Source organism: Sebastes fasciatus, chromosome 11 (genome assembly GCF_043250625.1).
Source record: "Sebastes fasciatus isolate fSebFas1 chromosome 11, fSebFas1.pri, whole genome shotgun sequence".
In the NCBI taxonomy this organism is placed as follows: Eukaryota; Metazoa; Chordata; class Actinopteri; order Perciformes; family Sebastidae; genus Sebastes; species Sebastes fasciatus.
In genome coordinates this window covers 15,179,869-15,206,877 of record NC_133805.1, presented here as the reverse complement: position 1 = coordinate 15,206,877, position 27,009 = coordinate 15,179,869, and the positions used below count along the sequence as shown (strand labels likewise).

At 41.6% G+C, this 27,009-nt stretch overlaps 2 protein-coding genes across 2 annotated transcripts; both read left to right on the top strand.

The window, feature by feature from the left end:
• The first annotated feature begins 1,458 nt into the window (after positions 1 to 1,458).
• LOC141777058 (cyclic AMP-responsive element-binding protein 3-like protein 3-A) lies at positions 1,459 to 10,445 on the top strand. The gene is made up of 10 exons (XM_074650992.1): positions 1,459 to 1,607; positions 2,669 to 2,767; positions 3,147 to 3,414; positions 4,019 to 4,149; positions 4,447 to 4,557; positions 4,750 to 4,856; positions 7,895 to 7,963; positions 9,064 to 9,148; positions 9,461 to 9,548; positions 9,645 to 10,445. Exons 1-10 carry the CDS (start codon positions 1,587 to 1,589, stop codon positions 9,755 to 9,757), a joined length of 1,092 nt encoding a protein of 363 aa, XP_074507093.1. The 5' UTR covers positions 1,459 to 1,586; the 3' UTR covers positions 9,758 to 10,445.
• A 5,051-nt stretch (positions 10,446 to 15,496) lies between these two features.
• On the top strand, positions 15,497 to 20,465 carry LOC141777057 (relaxin-3 receptor 1-like). Its single transcript, XM_074650991.1, has 3 exons — positions 15,497 to 15,998; positions 17,303 to 17,746; positions 17,835 to 20,465. The coding sequence occupies exons 1-3, from the start codon at positions 15,801 to 15,803 to the stop codon at positions 18,444 to 18,446; spliced, it is 1,254 nt and encodes a 417-aa protein (XP_074507092.1). The 5' UTR covers positions 15,497 to 15,800; the 3' UTR covers positions 18,447 to 20,465.
• Positions 20,466 to 27,009: the final 6,544 nt, after the last annotated feature.

Here is a 27,009-nt window from a genome sequence, read left to right as displayed (position 1 = left end):
TGTAGGCCACACCAAAACCCTATTTGCACAGAACTAGTATTACGTGGGAACCTCTAGTAATTTGTAATAATTGCAGAGGTCATCTGTGATCTTAATCCTGTGCAAATCTGTCAAGTAAAAATTCCACCACATATTATATTTCGCCAAACACAAAGGTCACGTGATAATATTAGTCCTGTGCAAATCTGCATCTGTGTGATCTGGTGTTGTATTTTGTTGGCAATAATAAATGAAAGTTTTGACGTCAATTTGGGTGCAAATTCATGAGGCTCATCTCGCTACACAGCATGAAGACTCATTCGCTCTGGCACCGGAGCAAGAGGTCTTTGTGAATATTATATAAACACAAATAGGCCTATATAATATAATAATATTTTAATATTCATTGTAAATATTATATAGGATGATATTTTTATTATAAGCGGCAGTTACGCAGATCCTTGACATTAGAGCTGTAGTGATAAATCGATTCATTGTCAACTATTAGATTAAATTATTGATTAATTGGTTTGAGTAATTTGTTATTAAAAAAAGTCGAAATTATCTGATTCCAGCTTCTTAAATGTGAATATTTTCTGGTTTCTTTACTCCTCTATGACAGTAAACTGAATATCTTTGTGTTGTGGACAAAACAAGACATTTGAGGACGTCATCTTGGGCTTTGGGAAACACTGTTCGAAAACACTGATCTTAATTGAGCAAATAATCAGCAGATTAACTGATGATGAAATAATCGTTAGTTGCAGCCCTAGTTAAGTCATATCCGGGGGGATAATGTCAGTAAATTAGAGTCAAATACAGACTTTGTTTATCCCATGCGGATTCGCCGCACCAATCCATCCTCTGGGAACCATGAATGTCTGCTAGCACTGCTAAAAATATTTTTGTATATCATTTTGTGAAATGTAAAATATGTTTTCTCTGTTGCCTCTCCGGTTATTTATCCCCCAGGTTGTGAACTGCTGTGATTTGGGACTGAGTGGAAAAAATAGAGAGAGAGAGAAAATAATGTTTACGAAATGATATTCATAATAATTGTGAAATATATGTAAACAGTTTAATTTCCATCATAAGTGAACTGATGAGTGAAGAAAAGAGCAGAGAGCTTTTGTTTGTATCACCTGGAGTGACGTATCAGGCACAGATCTATTCAAATAAACTCGATCCTTCTACTGACAGTGATAGATGAAGTTAAAACGTGACTCATTCCACCTTCTGCCTTTGAAAGCAATAAAAAATATCTCTAAAGCAACCCTGGTCAACAACATATGAATGTGAAACCACACAGGGATTCAAATCCTTATCATGATGACATCAAGAGTCACAGGCTACCTGTGAGTCAGTGAGTTTGTGCCGATTGGCTCCCAGCTGTCTGCTAAACACTTGATTGGACAGTGATCAGCTGGCTTTGAGGAATACAGTTGTTGTGTGATATGGCCTTTCAACTTTGTCCCTTGCTGCAGACTCAGGCATTCCTCCGAGACGTCAACGCCACAGACAGGAACGTATTGATCTGGTCGTGTGCTTTTATTCCTGTTGGATAGTTTCACTGTAGTTTCATCAGCTGCTGCTTTAACGTTGGAATTATGACGCTGAATACAGACAAGGTAAGACACATTTGTTATCGGATCACGGGGTGCAACGATTCAGACTGAGTGTGCTTTATAAAAACACAGTTTTAAAGAAGGTTAAATGTGTATTAAGTCAACGTATTCTCATGCAAGGGTTCGTGTGATATCTTACGTAAAATGTATTACTCCATTTTCGTTCATTTTCCTACGAATGTCCAGCAACATTTGTCAATTTCCGCTTATTACATACATACAGTCTTTTCAAAATTAACTTCCGTCTTCACAGGAAACTACTTCCGTAGCCAAGAAAACTATAGTTAGGCTTAGGAAAAGATCGACTTGGTTTGAAATTGGGCAACAAAATGACTTAGTTACGTTTAGGAAAACATCGACTTGGTTAGGCTTAAGCCACAAAACTACTTAGTTAGGTTTAGGAGAAGATCATGGTTTGGCTTAAAGTAACTCCAGAAGTGGCATCACTTAAGTACATAAGTGACGTGACAAATAAATCAATGTTGACGTCTGGTTTCACACAGGAATAACAGTGTATTTTCATAGGCATAGCTACGAACGGTGTATGAGACCAGCTTGATTAATTTAAGGAGTCTTTGTCCAAAGCAAGTGTGGGATTGAAGATATCGTCTCATTTTAGATATTGTAGTATCGTAATATATCGTAATATATAAGTGTTGGCTTTTCCTGGTTTTAAAGGCTGCATTACAATAAAATTATGTAATTTTCTGAACTTAGACTGTTCTAGCTGTTCTATTATTTGTCTTTACCCACTTTGTCATTATATCCACATTGCTGATGATTATTTATCAAAAATCTGATTGTGTCAATATTTTGTATCAGCACCAATATCAGCTACAATATCGTCGCAATATCGACATCGAGGTATTTGGTAAAAAATATTTTCTCCATATCGCCCAGACGTAGGATTGAGTTTGCAACACCCCAACTAAAGATATTAGTCATACTGTTTAAAAACAAGCAGTAAGATCACACAGGCTGGCAATACAGCTTTTCCTCTGAGAAACCGAGGAACACCTTACACTTCAAACACATCAGCGCTCAGAGCAGTTTTTTCGTTTCAGGTGCATGGCGGGATGGACTTCATTGACCTCCTGCTCAGGAACACGGATGAAACCCCCCGTTATCACAGCAACCAACCATGGACTATCACAATTCATGAAGTGAGTACGGCGGTCATTCTGCACAGTTCGCTCCTGAGCAGAGTCTCTCAGGGGACAGCATGATCACAACCACACATCTCATTATGAAAATGTGACTGCTGAGTGTGATGTGTATTCATCTCAACAAGGGTCATGTGTTATTGATCTGAATCTGAGGAGCTCATTCAGTTTCACTGTGTTTCCCTGTGCGGTTGCAACTGTGATTGACAGCAAGGAGGCAAAGAGTCACAAGCAAATGAGCTCAAGGAATTGAAAGGCTGCCGTGTTTATTGTCTTGTCCATATTCGTGTGTGGGAATATGATTATCTGATTAAGCAGGTGTTTTCAGCAGTAGTGGTGTCATGGGATGATGCTTACATACCCTCTTCCTCCTCCTCAGACCATGAGCCCCGAGGGAAGCACCGCTGATGACTTCCTGGATGCCCTGCTAGGTGGGAGCGACTCCTCCTCGGCTCCAGCGTCACCCCTGTGGTCGCCCTGCACCACTGACAGTGGCATCAACGAGGACGCCCCGACAGATCCCAGAGAGAGCCCTCACCCTCCCTTCTGCTCAGCTTTTCCAGCGCTGTCTTTCCCTCAGCCTCCACCTCCGGAGAACCATCCACCACCACCACATGAAAAAGCATCTGATGTTGCCATTGATCTAGGTAAGAGAAGATGTAAAAAGGAGAATTATGATGTGGAATATTGGCATTTTATACTGGGAAGAAAACACATTTGTAATTTGCAACTACAGTCATGTTAAGATACACAACAACTAGAGGAACAAGGTGAACCAAGGAACTGGAGAGTCAGGTGTAGATGGAAGACCTCGGTGTGACATTTAGCCATTTGTGTTTCAGTTGGAGAATAAAGAGAGCTGCCAACTGACTCTCTTGACAGTTACAGGTCCTTTCAGAGAGCAAAACATTTGGTTTTCCAATTTGTAGTATTTGTAAAGGATAAAAGGTGCAATTCATCACGTGAGGAAACAGTCTTTTGAGGGCAGCTTTTGAATAAAAGTCCCCTTTCACATTGCTGATTATTGACATTGAAATTGACCGAGTAAACCAGATCTGCATAACAGAAAGATATCTCACACACACAGAGAAAAGTGTGACATATATTTTGTAGTATTTTGTAAAGGACAGCAGGGTGCAGCCGTCACAGAGGTCGACATCAAGAAACAGTAACCTAAATATTTTGTTTGAAATGACACATGAGGGCAGATTTGTGAATCTTCACCGACTGTTTTACTGGTTCGATCTGCAGGCTGGGAGTCCGATGACCTCCAAGATCAGTTTGGCATCGAACACTACCTCACGACGAACCTAACGTCCTCTCTGTCGTCCAGTCAGGCTCTCACAGTGAAGGACCTGCTGCTTTCCAGCCCGGGACAGACAGTAAGGAGAGAAGAGTTGAATATTTCTGTGAAAGAATGATATTTTGTCAAACGTTCTAACCAATAGGGGCATTAAATATAAATGATTGAGTCCCTCTGAATAAATAAAATATGAACTAACTGTACGGTCCACTGCTTTTCTGTGTAATTTAACCGGAGACATTTTTTGAGGAGACCTGTCCCACCTTTTGCACCAAATAAACTGAATTTTATGAACGGGTCCACAACAGCGCCACCTTTTGGGTAAAATGCCAAGAGAGTCCCTTTAACTGGAATATTCTGTCCATGTGGTTCACAGGCGCAGCGGATCTCCCAGCATTCCCTGCAGGAGCTTGTGCTTAATGAGGATGAGAGGAAGCTTCTGGCTAAAGAAGGGGTGAACTTACCCAGCAAACTGCCCCTGTCCAAGGTACATGAGACACGTACTGTATATAGGGCAAATGTCCTCCTCCCTCTCTGGCACACACACATGCATGCATCAAAATCTAAATCTGTAACTCCAGTTACACAACTCCTCCAACCCAGTTTCCCCTCATTCAACCTTTTTCTTCCTCCTTCTCTCTTGTCCCTATCCTCCCATGTGTTTCATCACTCTGACAAGTTTGAAGAGAGGGTTTTGAAGAAGATCCGGCGGAAAATCCGCAACAAGCGCTCGGCTCAAGAAAGTCGGAAGAAGAAGAGGGAATATGTTGATAGTCTGGAGGGAAGGTAGGAGCCAGCTGCACTTCACCATCCTCACTCAACACCATATTATCTCCGCATACATTGGCCTGGAAAATTAAAACTTATCTCTGAGGCACTCTATAATGAGCCTGTTTTGTTATGCACTTAATTAGCCTTAACAAACTGCTGCATGGATGGGAACATTTAAAATCCACTTTACGATTTCATATAATGGTTGATAAAGCAGACTTCTTGAAAGCTTTTTCTTTGTGTTTACCAAGTGTTTATGTGGAAAAACCTCCTCAGGCTCACAGGAAATTCACAGTAACAGATGTGGCTTGTTTAAAAGACAAAGAGTTGAGTGGCGGCAGCTGTCATGGCTGAGCAAACAAACAAAGACCAGATACGGAAACTCAAACTTTTTCAAAAGAAAAAGGCTTCACAGAGCTGCACCCAAAGTTAATTGATATCTGGGGAATTCAGCATCAAAACACCACAGCTAAATAACACAGTTATCACTGATGTTGCCAAAAGCAAAACGCAAGGAGCCTGCAGATTTTTAATTGAACTATCCACTGATAGATTCTTAATAATTAGCATTTTGCACGGATCACAGAATTACTAGCTGTAAAGAGCCGCTTGCTACAACACAAGTAGTGATTTTTCCAGCATGATCACAAATGTGTTATATCAGGTTATTAAGATGGTAGTACTATAAGAGTATGACGAGAAAAATGCTTGTCTCAATCTCCGATGTTTGTATCCACAGAGGGCCATATGCTCACAACAGCCAAGACATGCACACATGCTTGGTAACAAGTTTCCACAAGCAGGGGTGTCAAACATATGGCCCGAGGGCCAGAACTAGCCCGCCAAAGGGTCCAATCCAGCCCACTGGATGACTTTGCAAAGTGTGAAAATGTAATTAACTCAAAATTTTCAATAAAATGCACTGCTATTCTTATTTGTCCACCGGGGGTTGTGTTGTCCTAATAAGAGTAGCAGGCCCTATGCTTGAAACACTATTATAAATCCCACGTGCTTACGTACAGACTATGACAACACTGTCAAGCCAGCATGTTTCGGCAACACAACTCGTCACATACTGACGCTTTGTCAGACCTCTCGGCGTCACTTTTCGGTCACAGTAAATATGTGCTTAATGTTGTGTATTAAACAAAAACACTTGCTTGGGTTTAGGCGACAAAACCACTTAGTTAGGTTTAGAAAAAAACAACATGGTTGGACTTGAAATTAATAGTTCATATGATGTCAACACGGGACACGAACGAACAGCTGATTGTAACGTGAAAGTGAAACTTAACACACGGGACACGAACAACGTCTCCTGGATGAAAGCTCGGTGTTGTTGGGCCAATCCGCCTCCCCTCCCGCCCGCTCTTAGTGTCACTCCCAGCGCTCTTTCTTGGAGCATTTACTGTTGCTGCAGATGTGTTTACATTGTAAAGGGTGCCTTGTGCGTTGGTATCACACGTGACAAAGCGTCGGTCATTTACGCTCTGGAATCAGAACGGGAATGGTCAAGCGTAGGCTACTGTTCATGCAGGAGCCGCCGGTGGAAATGAAAAGGCCACAGAGTGTCGCATTTTCCAAGAGAAATGGAAATTCCTATTTCTTCACAGAGGTAAATGGGAAGCCAGTGTGCTTGGCGTGTTCACAGCACCTTTCAGTGTGCAAAGAACTTACCAGACTTACACAAGACCTACAAGAATTTGCAAGGACAATGAGAACAGAGAAAATACATACGGACTAATAGAAGATGATGATTCAGTCCAGTCTGGTAGCTAAAGATTGACATATAATGAATAGACATCCCCAGAATGTGAAGATTTTCCAGCACAATCAGAATTTTTTTACATAAACAGTGCAGCTGTGAGCTTTCTTTATCCGATCTGGGGTCAGTTGGAGAGAAAACATGGTCTAGTGCGATAGCCAGCAGCACTAAAGAGCAGCTGAGTCGCTCTGTGTTGCAGCTGGAGGGGGGATTAAGTGGAAGTTGAAGATGCTGTGAAGATGCAACATCTCACAAGAGAGAAGCAGCAGGTTTTTGCCAAAATGGAGCTCAGTTTAGTCCTCCTCCTCCTCCTCTACCTCCAAGCTGTGAAGAATGAGCCCTATCACACAGCCAGGCTTTATCACCAAATGTGTTAATCCATGCCGGCCTCCCCCACGTTGGCTCTTCCTCCCCATCACACCTCCGCAAACAATGCAGAGTGGAAGAGCTTGTAGTTTGATCCACATGTTGGAAGACTCCTCAAAGAAGGAGACATGCAGCAATATCCCCACATAACTCTGTGCGTCAGACCTCTTCGGGTTTATTCATCAGCCTCCCCGGGGTATTTGTAGGACTCCTTGATCTTACCGATGCTGAGCTTCAGATGATTGCACCACTGGACTCTAATATCCAGTGGTGCAATCATCTGGCAAGCATCAGTGATTCATCTCAGAATAGTGGAGTCATCTGAGACTATGGGGAGGTGCAAGGACCCAAAGTTGAATCTGAAATCAGAGAGGTAGAGAGTGGAATACATTTTAATGAGTCTGAGAACAGTTTGAGTGTTTCTACCTTCTGTCAGTTGATTGTGTGCTTACAGGCCTCAAAGTCGCCAAACAAACCTTTGTGCGTACTTTTTAAAATCCTTAATAATCAAATAGGAGCTTTAAATATGTAATAGTGTGCTATGTGAGCTCTGTTGCCAACAAAAGTTTCATGATGAGATTGTCACTCCCAGTGAGTCAGCATTTGTAAGTTATCAAGCCAGCGACGAGCAGAGCGCATCAACGTGGTATCATTATCAGTCTCGGTTCAGCTCCGTCATCGGGCCATAATGGAGCGTGACTCACAGTGACTAGAAGAAACAAGAGCGACAGCAGAAGAAGAAGTGGGTGGATGGGGTGGGGGGGGATATTCACTGGATGACAGAATGGGGTGTGAGATAACACTCAGCAGACGGATATTGGCAAAGAGAAAAACGAAGGGGACACAAAACAAATCATAACACCAAATATGATACCCGTATTTCCTAATTTTATCTATAATTCCCCTCTTTCTCTTTCTGCAGGATGTCTGCGTGTAGCGCTCACAACCTCAAGCTGCAGAGAAAGATCCAGCAGTTGGAGGAGACCAACAAGTGAGTCCTCAAATCAGCCAACAAGGGCTGCAACTAATGATTGTTTTCATTACTGAGGGATCTTTTTGTTACTTTAACTTGTTATTGTTTTTTTTAAAGTAGTGGTAAAATGCCCAACACAATTTTACAAAACCGAAAATGACATCTTCAAATTGAGGTAGACCGATTAATCGGTTTGGGTGATTAATGGCGCCGATAGTACATTTTACAAACTATCATTATCGGCGGAACTGGGCTCTGATAGTGGCCGATGGCTGCACCAGTCACGCGAGGACGTAAATCACCGTTTTGCATGGAGGCTCCATACACAAAGTCAAGGTAGAGGGGGTGATTCATGAACACATATATTGTGGTATCGCCCACCCCTTAATCACAGCCATCCCCAGGTACGGTGGCTATGATCGGACAATCACTGTTAGCGGGAAAGGGTTTAGCAAACAGTCAGATAAGCACTCGAGCCAACTACTGCTGTAAAAAAAACAGTTTCACAAATGCAGCTCAGCTCTTTCAATCGTTGCAATTCCTGTCGTGGACTCCATTGTGGGCACAATCTCAAACACAGGAGATAAACCCACCAAAATACTCTTTGAAGTGGTGCCTTAAATGTGTAGTCTCAGTTTATCTTTTTATTTGCCGTTTCATCTCGCTCTTTGATTTGTTTTCATGTGGCTAAATTGTTTGAATGGGTCATTCACTCTTTTCTGCCTTTGCTGTGCGTTGGAGAACATCTGTCAGTGTCTCATTAATCTTTATTTTGCCCCGGTCCCCTCCCTCCCCAGATACTGACAACGTGGTAAACAAAACTTTTAACCTGTTCAAAAGAATCAGGACTGAGGGGGCTCATCCAATTTCAAAGCCTCACACGGCATTCTCTGACTTTGCTACCTGCCATGCTGTTTTCTTCTTGAGTGCTGCGGTGACTTGAAAGAAAACGTGGGAAGAGGCTGTGCACATGCACTCCTTCCCTGCGTGTAGCTCTTCTTTTTGTTGTTTTATTTGCGAGTGATCACTGAAAAAAATGATACCTATATTTCAAAGAACCTGTGAGCCCTGGTGTGAAAATCTTACACAGTCCCTCCCATTCTGTATTTGCATTGCAGTGATATGCTGGAGCAGCTAAGCCGGCTACAGGCTCTCCTTCCTAACAGCTCCAGCAAAACAACACACAGAGGGACCTGCATCCTGGTGAGATATATATAACATTACCGTGAATTACACCATTGAGAATTTGCTCTGACAGCATAATCTGCTAAAGTAAATAATAGATACAGGTGTAGATGTATAATAGACACTACAGTGCCTGAGCACATCATTAAACCACTCTGTTGACTGTGAATGCCTCTGAGATTTCAGTGTGCATATCTTTTGTGCAAAATGTATGTAAGTTATGCCGAATAACTCCATTTCTACTTTCCCCTGTGCTTTCTGTCATTTCCCTCTGGCCTCTGCCTTCTATGCTTGGCCTGTTTTTGTCCTGATTCATTTATTTATGTGCAGGTTTTGCTCCTCTCCTTCTCCCTGCTCATTTCCTCAAATCTTCAGCCAGATCCCTACAGCCAACAGGGAGAGTACACACAGACCAAAGGTGTGTAGACGTACACACACTCACACTTTCTCTCTCTATAAACACACACAAACACACACTCACTCACTCCTCTCAACCACGTCTCTGCTCCCTCAGTGCCGTCCCGCGCCCTGCAGTCAGTGGTTGAAGTGCGAGACGTCGCTCCTCTTCCTCTCTTCTCCGTCTCAAGGGGCTTTGAGGCACTGTGCAGGCTGATGGAGAAGCTCTGACCCTGGGCAGATCTCCCCGAGGTAGACTTCCCATCCTCCCACAACAAGGGTCACAGGCACCGGGACAACCGCTGATCTCCTCAGGACCCCCCTGAGAGGAAAAACATAGCGAAGGAAAGCAGGCTTGCTTGCAGGCGCAGCATCCAAATGAGCAGTTTTAATTGCTTTTCAACGTGTGTTTCTCACCGCAGAGACTGAGCGAGGTGTTATGGTGTGTTTGCCATCCGCTCCAACACACAAGCAGCTAAAAGATTTAACTGAAATTCACTCACACAGATGGAGATCGGCGTGGAGGTCATCCAAACAGATGTCATATTTCATTTTGCTTTGGAATACGGAGCCTCAGGGACCTGGTGGAGCATGTATAAATATATACTACTGCAAGACGTTTGATCTGTTAAACAACACAAATGTATATTCACTGCTGTATTTTATTATTTACTTTTAATGTATATGTTGATAAAAAGTTCAGCAAATTTGCACTTTCTAACAGTTTAATGCAACGCTGACAGAGCGCAAGAGAATTAAAATGTTTACTCCAGTGAAGTTTGGAAACCGCTGAAGGGATTTGTTCCTCTCAGTAATTCCATGTGTCCAATTTGGAAGATTTACATCCCAGAAATAATGAGGCGATATGTGAACAACAAACATGATTTGACCCCCAAAATAAATTGCTTCATGAGCAAAAGCTGCTGACTTGTCACTTAATTTTAGTGCAAAAGTCTTTGTTGTTATTATATGGAAATTTAATTATCGGCTGGCCATGTCCCTATGTGACGTGTGTTTTCTAGTGGGGTCAAAGAAAAATTATGCAAAACCCGCCTAATGCATTTCAGGGATAATGAAAACACTTCACTCGTTATTATTGTCTCTGGTTTGCTGCTGCAGCGCTTCACATAATGTTCTCATGTCCAGAACACCCAATGTTTTCTACCTCATCTCTGTTCCTGTCCATAACACATCATAATTCAGACAGTTTATCTACTTAGAGGATTGTGTCTTTGCAGCTGTGCATCTACGGAATTTACATCTCAAAACACATAATTTCATCAGCTCGATGCCAACATCAAGGTCACATGTGGATTTCATGAACCGCTGATGTTCGAACTACTGATGTTCAAGCAGCCACTGCTCACTGCAATAAAACATGAACTCAGTTGAGGCCAGTCCCACAAGATGCTCTTTACACACTGCATGTGTTAAAATTTCACTGGAATACAGTTTGCAGACGGCTGTAGCTAACATTGAGGAAAATATGACGTCATGTCCTTCATAATATTTTGGAGGATTTATAGCATGACATGAAGAAGAGTTTATATTCTATGATTACACATGTGTTGGGCTGCCTTTGCTAAGGCAACAGCGGGGTATAGAGCTTCAGAGAGCCGGGGATGAGAGCGGGCGGGTGTCAGCTCCGTGCAAAGCACTGCAACAGAAACGCCGACACATCACCTACAGTATGATAATAATGCACTCTAGTCTGATATTCTGTAGATAAATAGCCTATGGATAAGATATATTTCAATGAAATACAGTTGTAATGACAGATTACAGAAGAGCACAGAGGCCGTTTCCATGCCGTGAGGCAGACACGCGTCTGTCTATTCACAAGAGGAACGCAGTGAGACCCCGCGGATCCAAGCGGGACGTCAGTTGAGTAGGCAGTCCAGGACACATTCACGTACACACTGCTAAAAGAATGTGACCATGTGGCCTGGACCACCTCTGAATGTGGTCTGAAAGAACTGATCTCAATGTGTCCTCAACGCGTCTTGAGTGTGTTCACACCTGTACTTAGAGGTGTCCACTTGTGATCAGATCACTGAGGACGCATGTTAATACGTCTGAACACGGCCTCTGATTGTTATTTGTTCAATCTGTTACAAAAACTGAGGAGATGGACAAAACTTTACAATTTAAAATATGAATGATTTCAACAAACCCAAACTAAAAATGTGAGTACACTATCCACACTGGGAGTGAAAAATTCATTATTGATCAGGGACATATCATGAAAAACTAACTTTTTCAGTGTTTGTATACAGACAATACATTTGGGTGTCTGGAGCACCTACCAACCCACAAACTGTGAAATAAGACAACCCAGTCAGTTTTTTGTGGGCTTGAAAACTACCTTTGCGAAGGTGCACCATATTTTCTCACAAGCCAATTAGAGCAGACTGGGTTTTTTTCAGGAGGGGGTCTTAAAGAGGCAGGCGCTAAAACGGAGCGTTTCAGACGGAGGGTGAATACAGGTATATTCAGACAGACAGCATGACAAAAATAATGTTGTTTTTTTTACATTAAAGCATGTAAACATGTTCCAGTAGAAACCCAAAATACAAGTTTGAACCTGAAAATGAGCATGATACGTCCCCTTTAAGCAGTGACGTTTGCGGTGGTGTGATAGAGAGGTCGCCTATAGATGTGGGAAGAAACTCAGAGTTCAATCATATCAGGGTTGAGCAGAGGTGCTGCTACCTGAAGGTGGAAACAGGTCTCTGGAGGAGAAGATAAGGATATAAGATATATTTTGTCCGTGTCTGGTTTCATGAACGTTTGAGCAATAAGCAGAAAAATATGAAATTGTGCTATCACGAGCGCGCACATTCTGTCTAGGAAAAAACAATGAATTAAAATCATTGTTATTCCTTTTAAAAGGTATAAGCCTACTAGTTACAACTGTGGGTGGATGTATTGGTAAAACTTTTACTGGCTGCTGGATATGTAATGATTCTTTTCTTTCTCTGGGCTGAGAGACTTTCAGTGCTTTGCCCACGCTCGGGTTTCTATTAAGACCTTCGCTTGAATGAAGAGCTTTAATAGAGATGGATTTGTTTGACCCGACATGTCACCTTTCTGAAGCAAGGACACAGGTAGAGATACTGAGTGGCTCTTCGCCTTTCACTGCTACTATATTTCATGCATTGCAGCAATGCGGGGGGAATCATTCAGAGCGTGAAGTCAAATCACTTTGTCTGCTGAGATGCTCCCAAAGAATGACAAGGAGGGAGCTCATTAAATGGCCTTGGTCAGCCAAGAAAACAGAAACTGACTGTAAGTGTTACGGAGCTTACGGTTAAGTGTAGAAATAACAACAATAAAGCACAAAAGCTTTTATCAGGAGCACTCCAGGCCACTCTCACACATAATAATCTCATATAGGCTACATCTTTATCCTCATATGAATAAAATCTGTATTTTTTCCATGACGAACAGATTTGTTTACTTATTCACTCACATGCTTTACCCTCACCTTGACTATAAACGAAAAGAGGCACTCAATGTACTCCTATCCAACTGTTTTTTTAGGTGCCGTAAAAAAAGTTGTGAGAATTAAATTACCTTTTTAAGTGTCTTGGAAAGCTACAGCAGGATGCAAATGAGCAGCTTCACAGAGATCCTCAGGGTCAGACTCCATTTCCATCCATCTCCAACTATTGGTAAAACATTAAAGGGAAACTGTCAACATATTAGAGTTGTTTTCTTTTAAGTTGTTCCTGACATCAGACAAAGAAACAGGACGAGAATAAATTACCTCCAACAATCTTGACTGGACTTTAAATCAGACCCCGATACAACATTTTCAGAGGATCACTTATGATGTCAGACTCCAAGTTGTATTAATACTGACAGTGACCTATAAGAAATGCAAATCAGAAACACACACATCTATATCGCTCGCTCGCTGGCTCCTTCACAAAGACTGAAAGCTGTTTGAAAACTCATTCATCAGTTCCTCTGATGTGCATCGTTTCAGATGCGCATTAACAATCCGAGGAAACCTTTCTGAAAATACCATCCTGTGTTCATTTACATTAATGTCATATGCAGGAATATTAAAGGTGATATTTGGACATAACATCAGAGAGGGGGATTAGCTGGCTCCATCAAAAAGGGGAAAGAAATTACAAAACAATGAATAGCAAGCTCATAGCATACAAATACTCCTACAATTTAAAGTGGCAGTAGGCAGAATATTTTTGGCATTATTGGGCAAAAATTCCATAATAAACTTTAAGCATATTGTAATTCAAGTGTTCTGAGAGAAAACTAGACTTCTGCACCTCCTCATGGCTCTGTTTTCAGGCTTTAAAATATCTAGCATGTGATGGGAAACTTTGGCCAATCACAGGTCATTTCAGAGAGAGAGCGTTCCTATTGGCTGTGCTCCGGCTGGAGGGCGGTGCTTGGTATTTCCTCAACTGATCTCAGGCTGCCGGGTCATAAACTTTCTCATTTTACAGCTAAACAGTACACTACAAGATGTTTCTGGAAACATTTTAGGTGAGAAATAGACATTACAGTAACAGAATATTGATCCATATTTGATCAGCACTGCCTAGTTTGACCGTTTGATCAGAGTTAACGAGTGATTGACAGCTGCTCAGAGACGGCAGACTCCAGCTCGGCTCTGATTGGTTGTTTTCCTTCGGTCTGGGAAATCTTGCAGATGCCATTAGGAGCACCCGAGGACACAGAGGCACATGATTGTTTTTTCAGATTACCTGTCTCGTGCACTACTGTCAGGATATAATGACCATTTTATAAAAAATAATTTTTGTTTTTAAATCATATTTGCTCCATTTCTACCCACTGCTGCTTTAAAGAAAGCAGAAACGCAGCTTAAAATACATGCTTTTCTGAGCTATCTTTAAAAAAAAAAAGGGCCAACAATCCATTCACCTATAAGAGCAAAGACAACTCAGAAACCACACTCCTTTGCAGTATATCAGAGTTCTACATTATTTTATTTTTTTCCATCATGCAACACAAGTCTTTCCCTGTGAACTGGCTTCATCTAAGTTTAAAAACCAGAATTGTAGTTATTGGAGCTTCATTCCTGCCCAGCATCTTCTGTAATAATCATAAGAGTGCACTGTAAACAATTGCTGTTAATTTACAGCAGGATTTCAACAGTATTAACCTGTTATTGCTAAAAACAGTGCTTTACTGTTAATACAAAAGAAAACCTGTTAAGTTACGCTCATAGGTCGTTTTTTAACTGAACTATAATGCTTTCTCAAAAAACAGCACTTTACTGCTGATCAACTGTCTAAAGTATCATCAGTAACAGTTTCATGCAGTATGTTTTTAATTCTGGGACCTGATCTGCACATGTGAGGCTTGTACATTGTACAAGATTGTAAAATCAGTGAATTAACTTTATAGTTCTTCACTCACATGTTGTTCTGGTTTGCATTCTGTGCTTGTAGCAGCTATAGACAGACATTTTGGGAAAAGTGTCAACAAGTCTATTATAGCCTTTTTCCTAACAAGTGCCTTTAATTGTATTTAGTGGGACTATTCCTATGTCTGTAATCTGCTAAGTCTATTCATCTAGGCAAAAAATAATGTTTATTAAAATGTATGTAAAAAATACAACCTAAATAGTGCATTAAAACAAATCAGTAAGATAATGTAAAATAAAGGTGAAAAACAGCTATATAATGTATCTTTAAACAGTAAATTAACTGTAAAATACTGTGATATTAATAAAGTTTAAACTGTATTTTTCATTAACAGTACAAAGTTGTAAATTTCAGCGACAATATAATAATGTTCATTTTACAGTAACATAAAGGCAACCCTGCTGCCAGTTCTTTACTGTTATTTTACTGGGATATTCTTAACAGAGTATGGTTAAAACTGTTTATTGAAGTCTCTCCATGTGCGCACTGAGGCAGTGCGCCACAGCGCGGTGGAGCAGCTCCCCCTCAGCGAGTATAAAAGCTTCAGGATGCTGACAGCACTGACAGATGCTGCTGCTGCATCCCGGTGCCCTTCAGCCTGAACGCTCCTATAGTATAGGCTGACACGGATTATCAGCTTTCATGCAAACTTTTTTTCCCACCTGTAATATGCTTGCAAGTTTAGAAATCACTCGGATGAATCATGCAACTCTGAGGCTTTGAACGCAGGACGAGGACGATGGGGATTTACGCATCCACACCTGCACAACAACACTCTGGAAGTTAGCCGACTGAAGGAGAGGAGGGGAAACTTGTTTTTTTAAAGAAGCCTTTTTTACCTGTGCAGAGTCATGCAGATCAACAGCAGCTCCTCCGGACCCCTGGCCGTCTGTGGAGGAGAGGAGGATGAACGAGAACTCTCCAAACTTGTGAGCCCCGGTGGAGCAGTCTCTAATGTGGCAGCTCTGAACCTCTCTCTGAACTGCTGGCTGCACATCCTCTCCAAGGAGTCCTCTCTGGACCTGCACGCAGACACCGCCAACCTGGCAGTAGGTTTAATAGTTTAGGATTCAACCAATCCTTATAAATCCAGATGGATGGCATGAATAAGTGTCTGTCATTTTGCAGGAATCACCTCAGCATATGCTGAGAGAAAGTGCTTTAAGGATGCATGTTGTATTTTGACTTTAAGGGAAGACACCCCAGGTGAATAGTAGAAAAAAATATATATCTAACAGTTAAAATTATTATTATTTTATCAAATATGTGCGAATTTGCATACATTTCTGAGAAAAAACTAATTTTGAGAAAATTACCTTTTAAGATATGGATTGTAAAATTCCATACATTTTGCAAGACACTACAGGTGAATAGTATAAAAAAAATAGATAGATAGATATAATATTAATAGATCTTAATATTATTAAATAGAATAATAATAGATATCAAAATGAAACTTACTTAAATTAAGACAATCTTTTTGTATTACAAGTTTTCTGAAATGTTATGTTAAATATGCAAATGAGGCATTATCTAATGCTAACTTTTGTTGAATTTAGGAGAAATCTACAGACGGAAATAGACAAAGTTTAGTAAAATAAACACCTAAATGTGTTTTAATGGAAGCAGAAGAAAATGTGTATTATTATATGTATATTAAATATGCAAATGAGGCATTATCTTATCAAATCTGTGCTAACTGGCACACATTTCCAGAACAGAAATCTGAACAGTTGTAAAAGCCAGATTTTCATCATGTTTTAGGGATAAAATGTTCTATAAATCAAACTATGAATGAACAAATCGCTCTGTAAATACCTTCAGAATGTAGATAGGAATGAAACTGGAAAGTTTGGTGGATGTTAAAGCTACTGAAGTGGAGATTTCTGGCTCGGAGTCAGAAAAAACTCATTTTGAGAAAACGACCTTTAAAGATTGTAAAATAACATACATTTTGAAGACACTATGGTGAATATGGTAACAAATTGAACTTAGAGATATCAACATGAAACTTCAGTTGATTACTTACATTAAGACAATTATTTTGTTGTATTACAAGTTTTCTGAAATGTTATGTTTAAATATGCAAATGAGGCATAATCTAATGCTAACGTTTTGTGAATTTAGGAGAAATTATATCTACAAGTAGACAAAGTAGTAAAATAAACACCTATAGTTGTATTTTGAAGGTTTTCTTCCCACTAGACTGAAAGAAGGAATGTTATGGAAGCAAAATAGCCCAAATCTCTAAATTGATCAGTGCATGAAAAACTATGTTTTTGCCTGGAGTGTCTCCTCTTAATCTCCTTGTGTCCAAAATGACAAAATAAAAATGTCTGTATGTGTTTGACAGATACGAGTCGTCATCGCCCTGGTCTACCTGGTGGTGTGTGTTCTGGGGCTTGTGGGTAACCTCCTGGCACTCTTCCTGCTCCGCTCCCGCCGCCGGGGCCACCACCACTCTTCCATCGACTGCTTCGTGATGAGCCTGGCACTTACGGACCTCCAGTTTGTCCTCACCTTGCCCTTCTGGGCCGTGGACACGGTGCTGGACTTCCGCTGGCCCTTCGGCTGGGTCATGTGCAAAATCGTGAGCTCGGTCACCACCATGAACATGTACGCCAGCGTCTTCTTCCTCACCGCCATGAGCGTGACCCGCTACCACTCCCTGGTTACCTCTCTGAAGATGGGCAGCCCTAGGATCGCCACTACTCGTGCCAAATGGGCCAGTTTAACCATTTGGGTGGTGTCACTGGTGGCTACGCTGCCTCATGCTTTCTACTCCACCACAGTCCAGGTTGGTTGAATTCAGACTGAACTGATTTGAGTTGTTTACATGCTTTCTGTTTTGGGTTTGCAACCTCTCATGCAGTTGTTGTTTACAGGTGTCTACAGATGACGAGCTGTGCTTAGTGCGGTTCTCCGACTCCGATTCAGGCCACTGGGATCCTCAAGTCCTGCTTGGACTCTATCAAACCCAGAAAGTCCTCCTGGGATTCATAGTTCCCTTGATTATCATCACCGTGTGCTACCTCCTCCTCCTGAGGTTCATCCTGAGCCGGCGTGTCGTAGGCAGCGCGGTCGGCGGGAATGTCACAGAGAGGTCAGAGTGCGAGAGAGGACGCCACCGCCGCCGCTCCAAAGTCACCCGCTCTGTCACCATCGTAGTTCTGTCCTTCTTCATCTGCTGGCTGCCCAACCAGGCTCTCACCCTGTGGGGGGTGCTAATCAAATTTGACTTGGTGCCCTTCACCAAAGCCTTCTACAACACGCAGGCTTACGCCTTCCCCCTGACTGTGTGCTTAGCTCACGCCAACAGCTGCCTCAACCCGGTGCTCTACTGCCTGATCCGAAAAGAGTACCGAGCTGGACTGAAGGAGCTCCTGCTGAGAGTGTCTCACTCCGTCCACCGTATCCTCACTCTGGCTCTGAGAGGGAGACGAGTGGAGGAAGCGCCACCCAACCTGGTTATGATACACAAAGACATCAATATGTGATTTTATTACTCTGTAAAAGGAAAAGTTTGACATTTTGGTGAATACAATAATTCAATTTGAAGATTGACAGCACCCTCATGTTTAGGATAAACTCCTACTCTGCCTCTGATTGGCTAGTACTCGTTACCTTCGTTGGTTGGATTGGTTAGGTTTAGGCATGAGGAGTGAGATTGGTTGGAGTGGGCCTAATGGTATTACCATTATGGTAAGAATATCGGGGTGAGCCAGTCAGAGGCAGAGTAGGGCGGGTCATGTCTTCGCCATAGCAAGAAAAAATTTATCACTGCTAGGCAACAGGTTGGTTTTAGAACGGATTAAACAAACAAGATGCAACGTCTTAAAAAGGTTCTAGTTTTGCGGCTCATGTTGCCACATTTTCCCAAGCGTGTCGGAGAACTACAATGGCCTTCAGGTAACGTAAAAATGCGAAAGGCTCTCTCTAGTGCCAGGCTGTGTCCCAAATCCTTCACTCATTCACTATTTCACTACCTCCTGCTCACTATCCAGGGAGTTCTGTGTGGAGGACTATATAGTGAGCTCATCGGCAAAATGAAAAAACACTTTCGGACACTACTTGGGTCACTACTAATTTTCTCGGCGCCGTAAATTTACGTCATTGCTGTCGCACAATTAAAACGCAATAGATCAACATCTGCTGGTAGACGGTCCGTAATAAATACTGACATGTATTTTTGTGTGTAATAAATACACAGGTAGGCTATTTTGTCTCTTAGCAAAAAGCTCAGAGTGAATTTAAGTTCCCCTTGGTAAGCAGTGATGCAGCGTATATGTCTATGGCTTTTATTGTGAAAGGTAAGAATTAACGGCCGTTGTGAATTTGGGGGCAATAAGCATATTTTCCCAAATAAATAAATACAAAGTACTTTGTGGCCATTTGTGTTGTGATGCTGCTCTGCTCACATTAAATACGTTAGTTTGGGCCGCAACTCGTGGATTTGTCTCAGTCGCGCTGCTTTCTCGCCTCTCGTCCCTTCTGCCATTGCCCTACAGCGCATGATGGTATATAGTGCTCGATTAATGACCATCGTTGTCCACTACTTTTCACGATGCATTGTGAGATATAATAATTCTCACTATACATTCGGACAGCACTACGAAATGGCGAACGGGTCATGAGTAGTGAGTGATTTCAGACACAGCCCCAGTGATTGGTTTGTCCGTTTTGTGCTACTGTAGGAACATGGCGGAGTAACATGGCGGACTCCGTGAAGAGGATCCGCTCCCTATGTAGATATGAACGGCTCATTCTAAGCTAACAAAAACACAACGATTCTTAGTTTCAGGTGATTATACACTAATAAAAACATGAATATTATAGATCCCTGAAATCCTACACACTGGACCTTTAATTAGTGAGCTTCAGAGGTCCTAGTAGGCGGACTTAATTACCTTTGGACAGATCCGGGCTAGCTGTTTCTCTCTGTTTCCAGTCTTTGTGCTAAACTCAAGAAAGTGCCATTCCTCAAAATGTCAAACTTTTCCATTAATACTAAAGGAAATGTTAATTTATGAGTCAAACTTTTTGTGCCATATTTTATTTGGTGCCATTTTCTAATGATGTTCCTGTATGACACTGTGATCCCTCCTAATTTATTTCAGACCTCAAACTGGACACACTTTGTGAAACATGCCACTTTGTAAGTAATAAAGTACATTATTGAATATAATCAAACCCTCGACTGAGTTACACTGTGGGCTTATTTTGCTCAATCAAGTAAAAATACGATGTGATGTTTTGAATAGTTCAACCAGTAAAGTGTTTTTCAAACACATACACAGGCGACCATGAGGACTATTAAGATTGTTTTCATTAGGATTGATGTGATTAATACGTATTTGTTATTGTCGCTAACTCAATCGGTACACTACAGTAGAATCTAGCATGAACCTGTCGTCTATCGTCATGTCTATCGGTGTCTGCCTGGCTGTACCGCTGTGAATCGCTTTGTGATTACACGTATGTAATGTGACATTAAATAAAACGAGAGGACAAAAGAGTTCAGTGACGTCTCTGGGAAGTTAATCTCGTCTGCAGTCACGACAGCCGCAAAAAACGCGAAGATGAGGGAAAATGTGTCAACCGCACAAAAGCTGCTCCACATTTTTGCCCTTTTGGAACCTTTAAAATCTGAACATGGATAACATCTTCAGCTGACATGCAAATACCACAAACACACACATACACATACACACACTCCACCACTGTCTCTCCATTGTGTGCCACTAAGGCAGTAATTACCTCTCCAGTCAGAAGCACACATTTATTTAGCAGGTCTCTGTGTGATGGAGGCTGTGATGCTGCTAAAAAGCCAGCGGGTCACCAAGGGAACCCGCATCTTCCAGCGGTGAATGGGAAACAATCAAACGTGTGATTTCAGAACAAACATTTGTCTGAAAAATTCGTGCCGGCCCCTTTTGTTCAGATTGCTGCCCAATCAAAAGAAAGTCTTGTGTTATTGTTGCTTCCGATTTAATGTTTGCTCCCTTGAACTTGACAGTTTTCTCATCAAATTCTACACAATGGACAGAGCAGAAAGAGCACATCACATCCTCACAGCCCTTTCCATTTCCGAGCCGGTTCACAGAAAACAAGCGACATCCGACAGGAACAAGCGTCGCAATCTTATGAATGCCCATCTATTCATCTTCAAGTGCAGGAAGTCATTTCACAGAGTCCCACTGAAGAAAACCATATTGTCATCTCCACACATCCACGTATGGCCTGTATGGATTGCTGGCTTAAAGCAATTACAGGCTCAAGATGTTTATTATTGATAGGAGACAGTCCAAGATGATGAGCATGAATGATATATGGGCACAGAAATGAGTCAATCACTCAGAGGTGATGTGTCAAGCATGCAGTAGAGACGTGATCTTTACATCTCAGGAAGCAAAGCTGTTTGGAAAACAGCACAAATGCAATAACAACAGAGTTGCTATTTGTATGTGCTGGGAATTATGCTGTAAATCTCTTAGAGAGAACCTGTGAACAAGCAGCAAGTCAATTAGTAGAGAGCTCACGTAACCGTACACAAGCTGAAATACATGCTGAAGGCCGGTTTTGCATTTAACAGCTCAACGCTATGTCACGGTCTTCATCATGAAGAGTTTGCAACCACGTCCTCAAGAAGGTGAAATGCCTCATGGTCACTCTTTATCGTCACTCTTTATTGCCTCATTGTGTTTCATCACAAGCAGAAAGAACAAGAACACGCCACTCTCGAGGGAATAATCTCCATCAGGAACTGTGGCGATGAATCTGAATGCAGCCGTTAGAGCTGTTTCAGAGCTTGTGACTCACTCGTATTACAATTAAAATGCAATTGTTTTCAAAGAGCACAGACGAGGTCATGTTCCTCTTTCAAGGCGGCCAAAATGTCCGAGAGATAATATTCCGAAATGACAATTTCATTAAAATGAGTGAAAATGTTCACTCAACCTTGACTGACTGCTGCCAACTGATTGTGCTCGAGGGGACTTTATGTGCTGAATGGGGAACATCTGCAGTTAAGACCGGAAACAGCCATCTTCACGTCATTCTACACTGTCCTTTAATGAGATTAAACGACTCCACACTCCTGATTCACTGCATGATATCGCCTGTAGCCATGTTGGAGCTTAAACTCATCCCAGCCAAGACGGTCTTTGACACTCTGCAGCAGGTTGGTCTGACCTCTTTTGCTCCATTCATTGGGCCTCATTTACCAATGTCTTCCAAAGTTTGTTCTTGAGAAAAGTTCCTCAGAAAGGTCTACATCAAATTTACAATGTGTTCTAAAACCGCAGAATTGTTCGTATCTCTGTTCTTATGATGATCCCATTGTCCTCGTAAATTGAGCCAGTTGATCCTAATTAACATTGGTAATTGGAATCTGCAGGGCCGTGTGCACACATAAATTAAAAAGTTGAGAGAATTAAAGTAGTAGTGTGTAGGATTTGGAGGTCTCGAGCAGTGAGTTTGCAGATTTAGACACATCAGTAGTAACACACGAAATAAAAAGATGCATAAGTTGTAGAGGCGCCAGATTCATTTCAGAAGTGGGTAGGTGAGTAATTCATTCTCCGCTTCGATCTCCAACAGCTGACTCAACCACACACTCACACAAATTAATCTACTCTTATACCAACGACGTTTTATGTCAACATGCGGATTGCACTTCAACCCGGCCTTGGACATTTGCACACAGCTTGTGCATCTGCAAGTTGTTTTCTTCATCTACCATTGTTCGCAATGCGGGACAGGGGCGTAAAGTGGGCTGGCCAATGGCCCCCTGGACCCCTACTTCCAGCACCCTTGATGCTATTACTCGTTTAGTGTTGAAGTGTTTATTTTAAAAGACCATAATGCTTTGCAAAAAAAAAAATGTTTTAAATTATAAATGATAAAAATATTATTGTTAATTAAATAGTATATTATACAACTACAGAATTGAACAAAATGCAATAACCAATTATTTTGCACAAACCTGTCAACACTCATATGTGCTCTTGGGTGTGCGTAGGTTCGGTTCTTACCACAGTGGGCTACCTCCAGGTCTGAGAAGTGAAGCCAATGAGGAAGTGCCTTAAACTTGCATTATTTCTAATAGCCAGCAGGGGGCGACTCCTCTGGTTGCAAAAAGGAGTCAGATTGTATAGAAGTCTATGAGAAAATGAGCCTACTTCTCACTTGATTTATTACCTCAGTAAACATTGTAGACATGAGTCTATGGTCTCAATTGCTAGTTTCAAGTCTTCTTCAATACAGCATGATGTTCATTTAGTAAATTATGGTCCCATTTAGAGTCAAATAGACCATAAAGCAGGGCATGCTTTAGGGCGTGGCTACCTTGTGATCGACAGGTCGCTACCACGGCGTTGTCTGGTTTTCAGTTCATGAAGGTTAATTATAACATTTTGGTCGCCTAAAAATGTCTTATTCAGCGTTCGGTTGTACTTAGCTCCCCTCTCTCGTGTCACTTCTGGTTGCAAAAGACCAAGATGGCAACGACCATAGACTATGGGCTTCAAAAAGGTCGTCCACAAACCAAAGGGTCACCACGTCCGCTTCTGATATACAGTCTATGGTTCTTACCGAAGAACAAATCCCAAATAAGAAAACACTTGTGAATAACTTCTTTAGAACAGTTGGTAAATGTTCTCACTCTGTCCTTAAAGCGTCCCGGTAACTTCCAGGGAAACTCTCACTCAAAATGAAGCTGCCACCATCGTGCTTCACAGCAGGGTTCATGTTTAATGGTTAATGAGCTGCGCCTACTTTCCTCCAGACGTAGCACTTTGAATTACAACTGCAGAGTTTGAGTCTGACAAAAACATCTTTGATGCACCGTCTTCTCTCTTTGTGCCGACCCCAAGGCATGCCGTCACTGTGACTCCTTATGTCCATTCCACCATGTAAGTCAGACTTGTGACGCGTTAGACCGACTGTTGTCCTTCCAGCCAGCAGGGCTCTGATGTGGACTCTCTGACCAAGGTCCTGAGCAGCTGAGGGAAGAGTCTGTCTGGCACTATACAGACGTAGGCAAAGTTGTTGGTAACGTTCCGTTAAAGAGAGAAAAACCCACAATGGTCACTGAAATAACTTGAAACTGACAAAAGTAATAATAAATAAAAATTTACTGAAAATTAACTAATGAAAATCAGATATTGTTTTTGAATTGTGGTTCAACAGAATCATTTTAAAAAACAAACTAATGAAACTGGCCAGGACAAAAATGATGGTACCCCTAGAAAAGATGTAAAATAATGTGACCATAGGGACATATTGAACTAAGGTGTGTCCTGTAATTAGCATCACAGGTATCTTCAAACTTGTAATCAGTCAGTCTGCCTATTTAAAGGGTGAAAAGTAGTCACTGTGCTGTTTGGCATCATGGTGTGTACCACACTGAACATGGACCACAGAAAGCTAAGGAGAGAGTTGTCTCAGGAGATCAGAAAGAACATTATAGACCTTCATGTTAAAGGTAAAGGCTATAAGACCATCTCCAAGCAGCTTGATGTTCCTGTGACTACAGCTGGACATATTATTCAGAAGTTTAAGGTCCATGGGACTGTAGCCAACCTCCCTGGACGTGGCCGCAAGGGGAAAATTGATGACATATTGAAGAGACGGATAATACGAATGGTAACCAAAGAGCCCAGAACAACTTCCAAAGAGATTAGAGGTGAACTCCAAGGTCAAGGTACATCAGTGTCAGATCGCACCATCCGTCACTGTTTGAGCCAAAGTGGACTTAATGGAAGACAACCGAGGAGGACACCAAATCATAAAAAAGCGAGACTGGAATTTTCCAAAATGCATATTGACAAGCCACAAAGCTTCTGGGAGAATGTCCTTTGGACAGATGAGACAAAACTGGAGCTTTTTGGCAAGTCACATCAGCTCTATGTTCACAGACGAAGAGATGAAGCATCCAAAGAAAAGAACACTGTACCTAATGTGAAACATGGAGGAGGCTCGGTTATGTTATGGGGCTGCTTTGTTGCATCTGGCACAGGGTGTCTTGAATCTGTGCAGGGTACAATGAAATCTGAAGACTATCAAGGCATTCTGGAGCGAAATGTGCTGCCCAGTGTCAGAAAGCTTGGTCTCAGTTGCAGGTCATGGGTCCTCAAACAGGATAATGACCCAAAACACAGCTAAAAACACCCTAGAATGGCTAAGAACAAAACATTGGACTATTCTGAAGTGGCCTTCTATGAGCCCTGATCTAAATCCTATTGAACATCTGTGGAAGGAGCTGAAACATGCAGTCTGGAGAAGGCACCCTTCAAACCTGAGACAGCTGGAGCAGTTTGCTCACGAGGAGTGGGCCAAAATACCTGTCGACAGGTGCAGAAGTCTCATTGAGAGTTACAGAAATCACTTGATTGCAGTGATTGCCTCAAAAGGTTGCGCAACAAAATATTAAGTTAAGAGTACCATCATTTTTGTCTAGGCCAGTTTCATTAGTTTGTTTTTTTAAATGATTCTGCTGAACCATAATTCAAAAACAATATCTGATTTTCATTAGTTAATTTTCAGTGAATTTTTATTTATTATTACTTTTGTCAGTTTCAAGTTATTTCAGTGACCATTGTGGGTTTTTCTCTCTTTAACGGAACGTTACCAACAACTTTGCCTACGTCTGTATAAAGTTTCCAGTTTCTAATGAGGGAGCCTGTGAACATGAAGACTTCAGAAACCGTTTGATGCCGTTCTTCATTACGGTGACTTCACACTCGTCTGTCTCTGAATGTCATACAGCTCCTCAGAGTATATGGCTCTGAATGGCACTGTCATCTGTTAGAGCTTTCAGGGAGAGACAGTATGCTTTATTATCTATTTCGAGTCGTTTGAACTGATCAGGTCGATCAAGTTTTATATCTCCTGTTCTGCCACATCCCAAAATGAGGCTGTGGAGGCCATGAATTCATCGTCACGTTGGTGGAACCAGCCTGGGATGACATATGCTTTGCGACATGGTATGTTATCTTGCTGGAAGTATCCATTAGAAGATGGGTAGCCATACAGCGACACATGGTCAGCAACAATACTCGGGTAGGCTGTGGCATTTAAACTACGCTCAGTTGGTATTAAGGGGCCCAATGTGTGCCAAGAAAAAGGTATTCCCAACACCACTGCATCATTATCAGCCTGAATTGTGATGCAAGGCAAGATGGATCCGTGGATTCATGTTGATGTTGTTTACGCCAAATTCTGCCCCTGACATCTGCATGTTGCAGCAGAAATCGATATTCATCAGACCAGGCGACGTTTTTCCAATCTTTTACAGTCCAGTTTTGGTGAGCCTGTGCTCACTGAAGCCTCAGTTTGCTGCTCTTAGATGACAGGAGTGGATCCCGCTGTGGTCTCCTGCTGCTGCAGCCCATCCACTTCAAGGTTCAACGTGCTGAGCATTCAGATAAGCTCTTCTTACGCGCCGTTATTTTAGTTACTGTCACCTTCCTAGCAGGCTTGAACAAGTCTGCCCATTCTCCCTTAACCCTCATCCTACCAACATATTGAACATACTAGGACTAGGGACTGAATAAACTACTGTAAGAGGCAACAATCCTAGCAAAATGTTAACTTATTGATCCTCAAAACATTATTAGTTATGTTATGTGTCATCTGAAGAAAAAAAAAAGTAATATTTTAGGAAAGTTAGTTAATTTGCATATTGTGTAAAATGAAAATAGACAGAGCACATGAGGAAATCGAAGACAGATGAAGCAGACACAGAGAGCAACTAACCCCCTGATACTGTGTGATGCTTTAAATTAGGACTCATGGCAAACATTTTATCCATCTATTCTATTTTATCTATTAAAACTGCATTGGCTGTAATTGGGTTCTTTTGACTGGGATCCCCAATACATTGGTATTTCAAATTATCATTTTAAAAGCACTAGTTGAAATAAAAAAACAATGATATGAAGTCATTAAGAACAAATTGATTGACAAAGTGAAGAAAAATTGGAATGATAGAATAAAGCATGTGTGAGATATTATGAAAAGTAAACCTCTGTGGTCTGTGGGGACCCCAGTCGGTAGGAT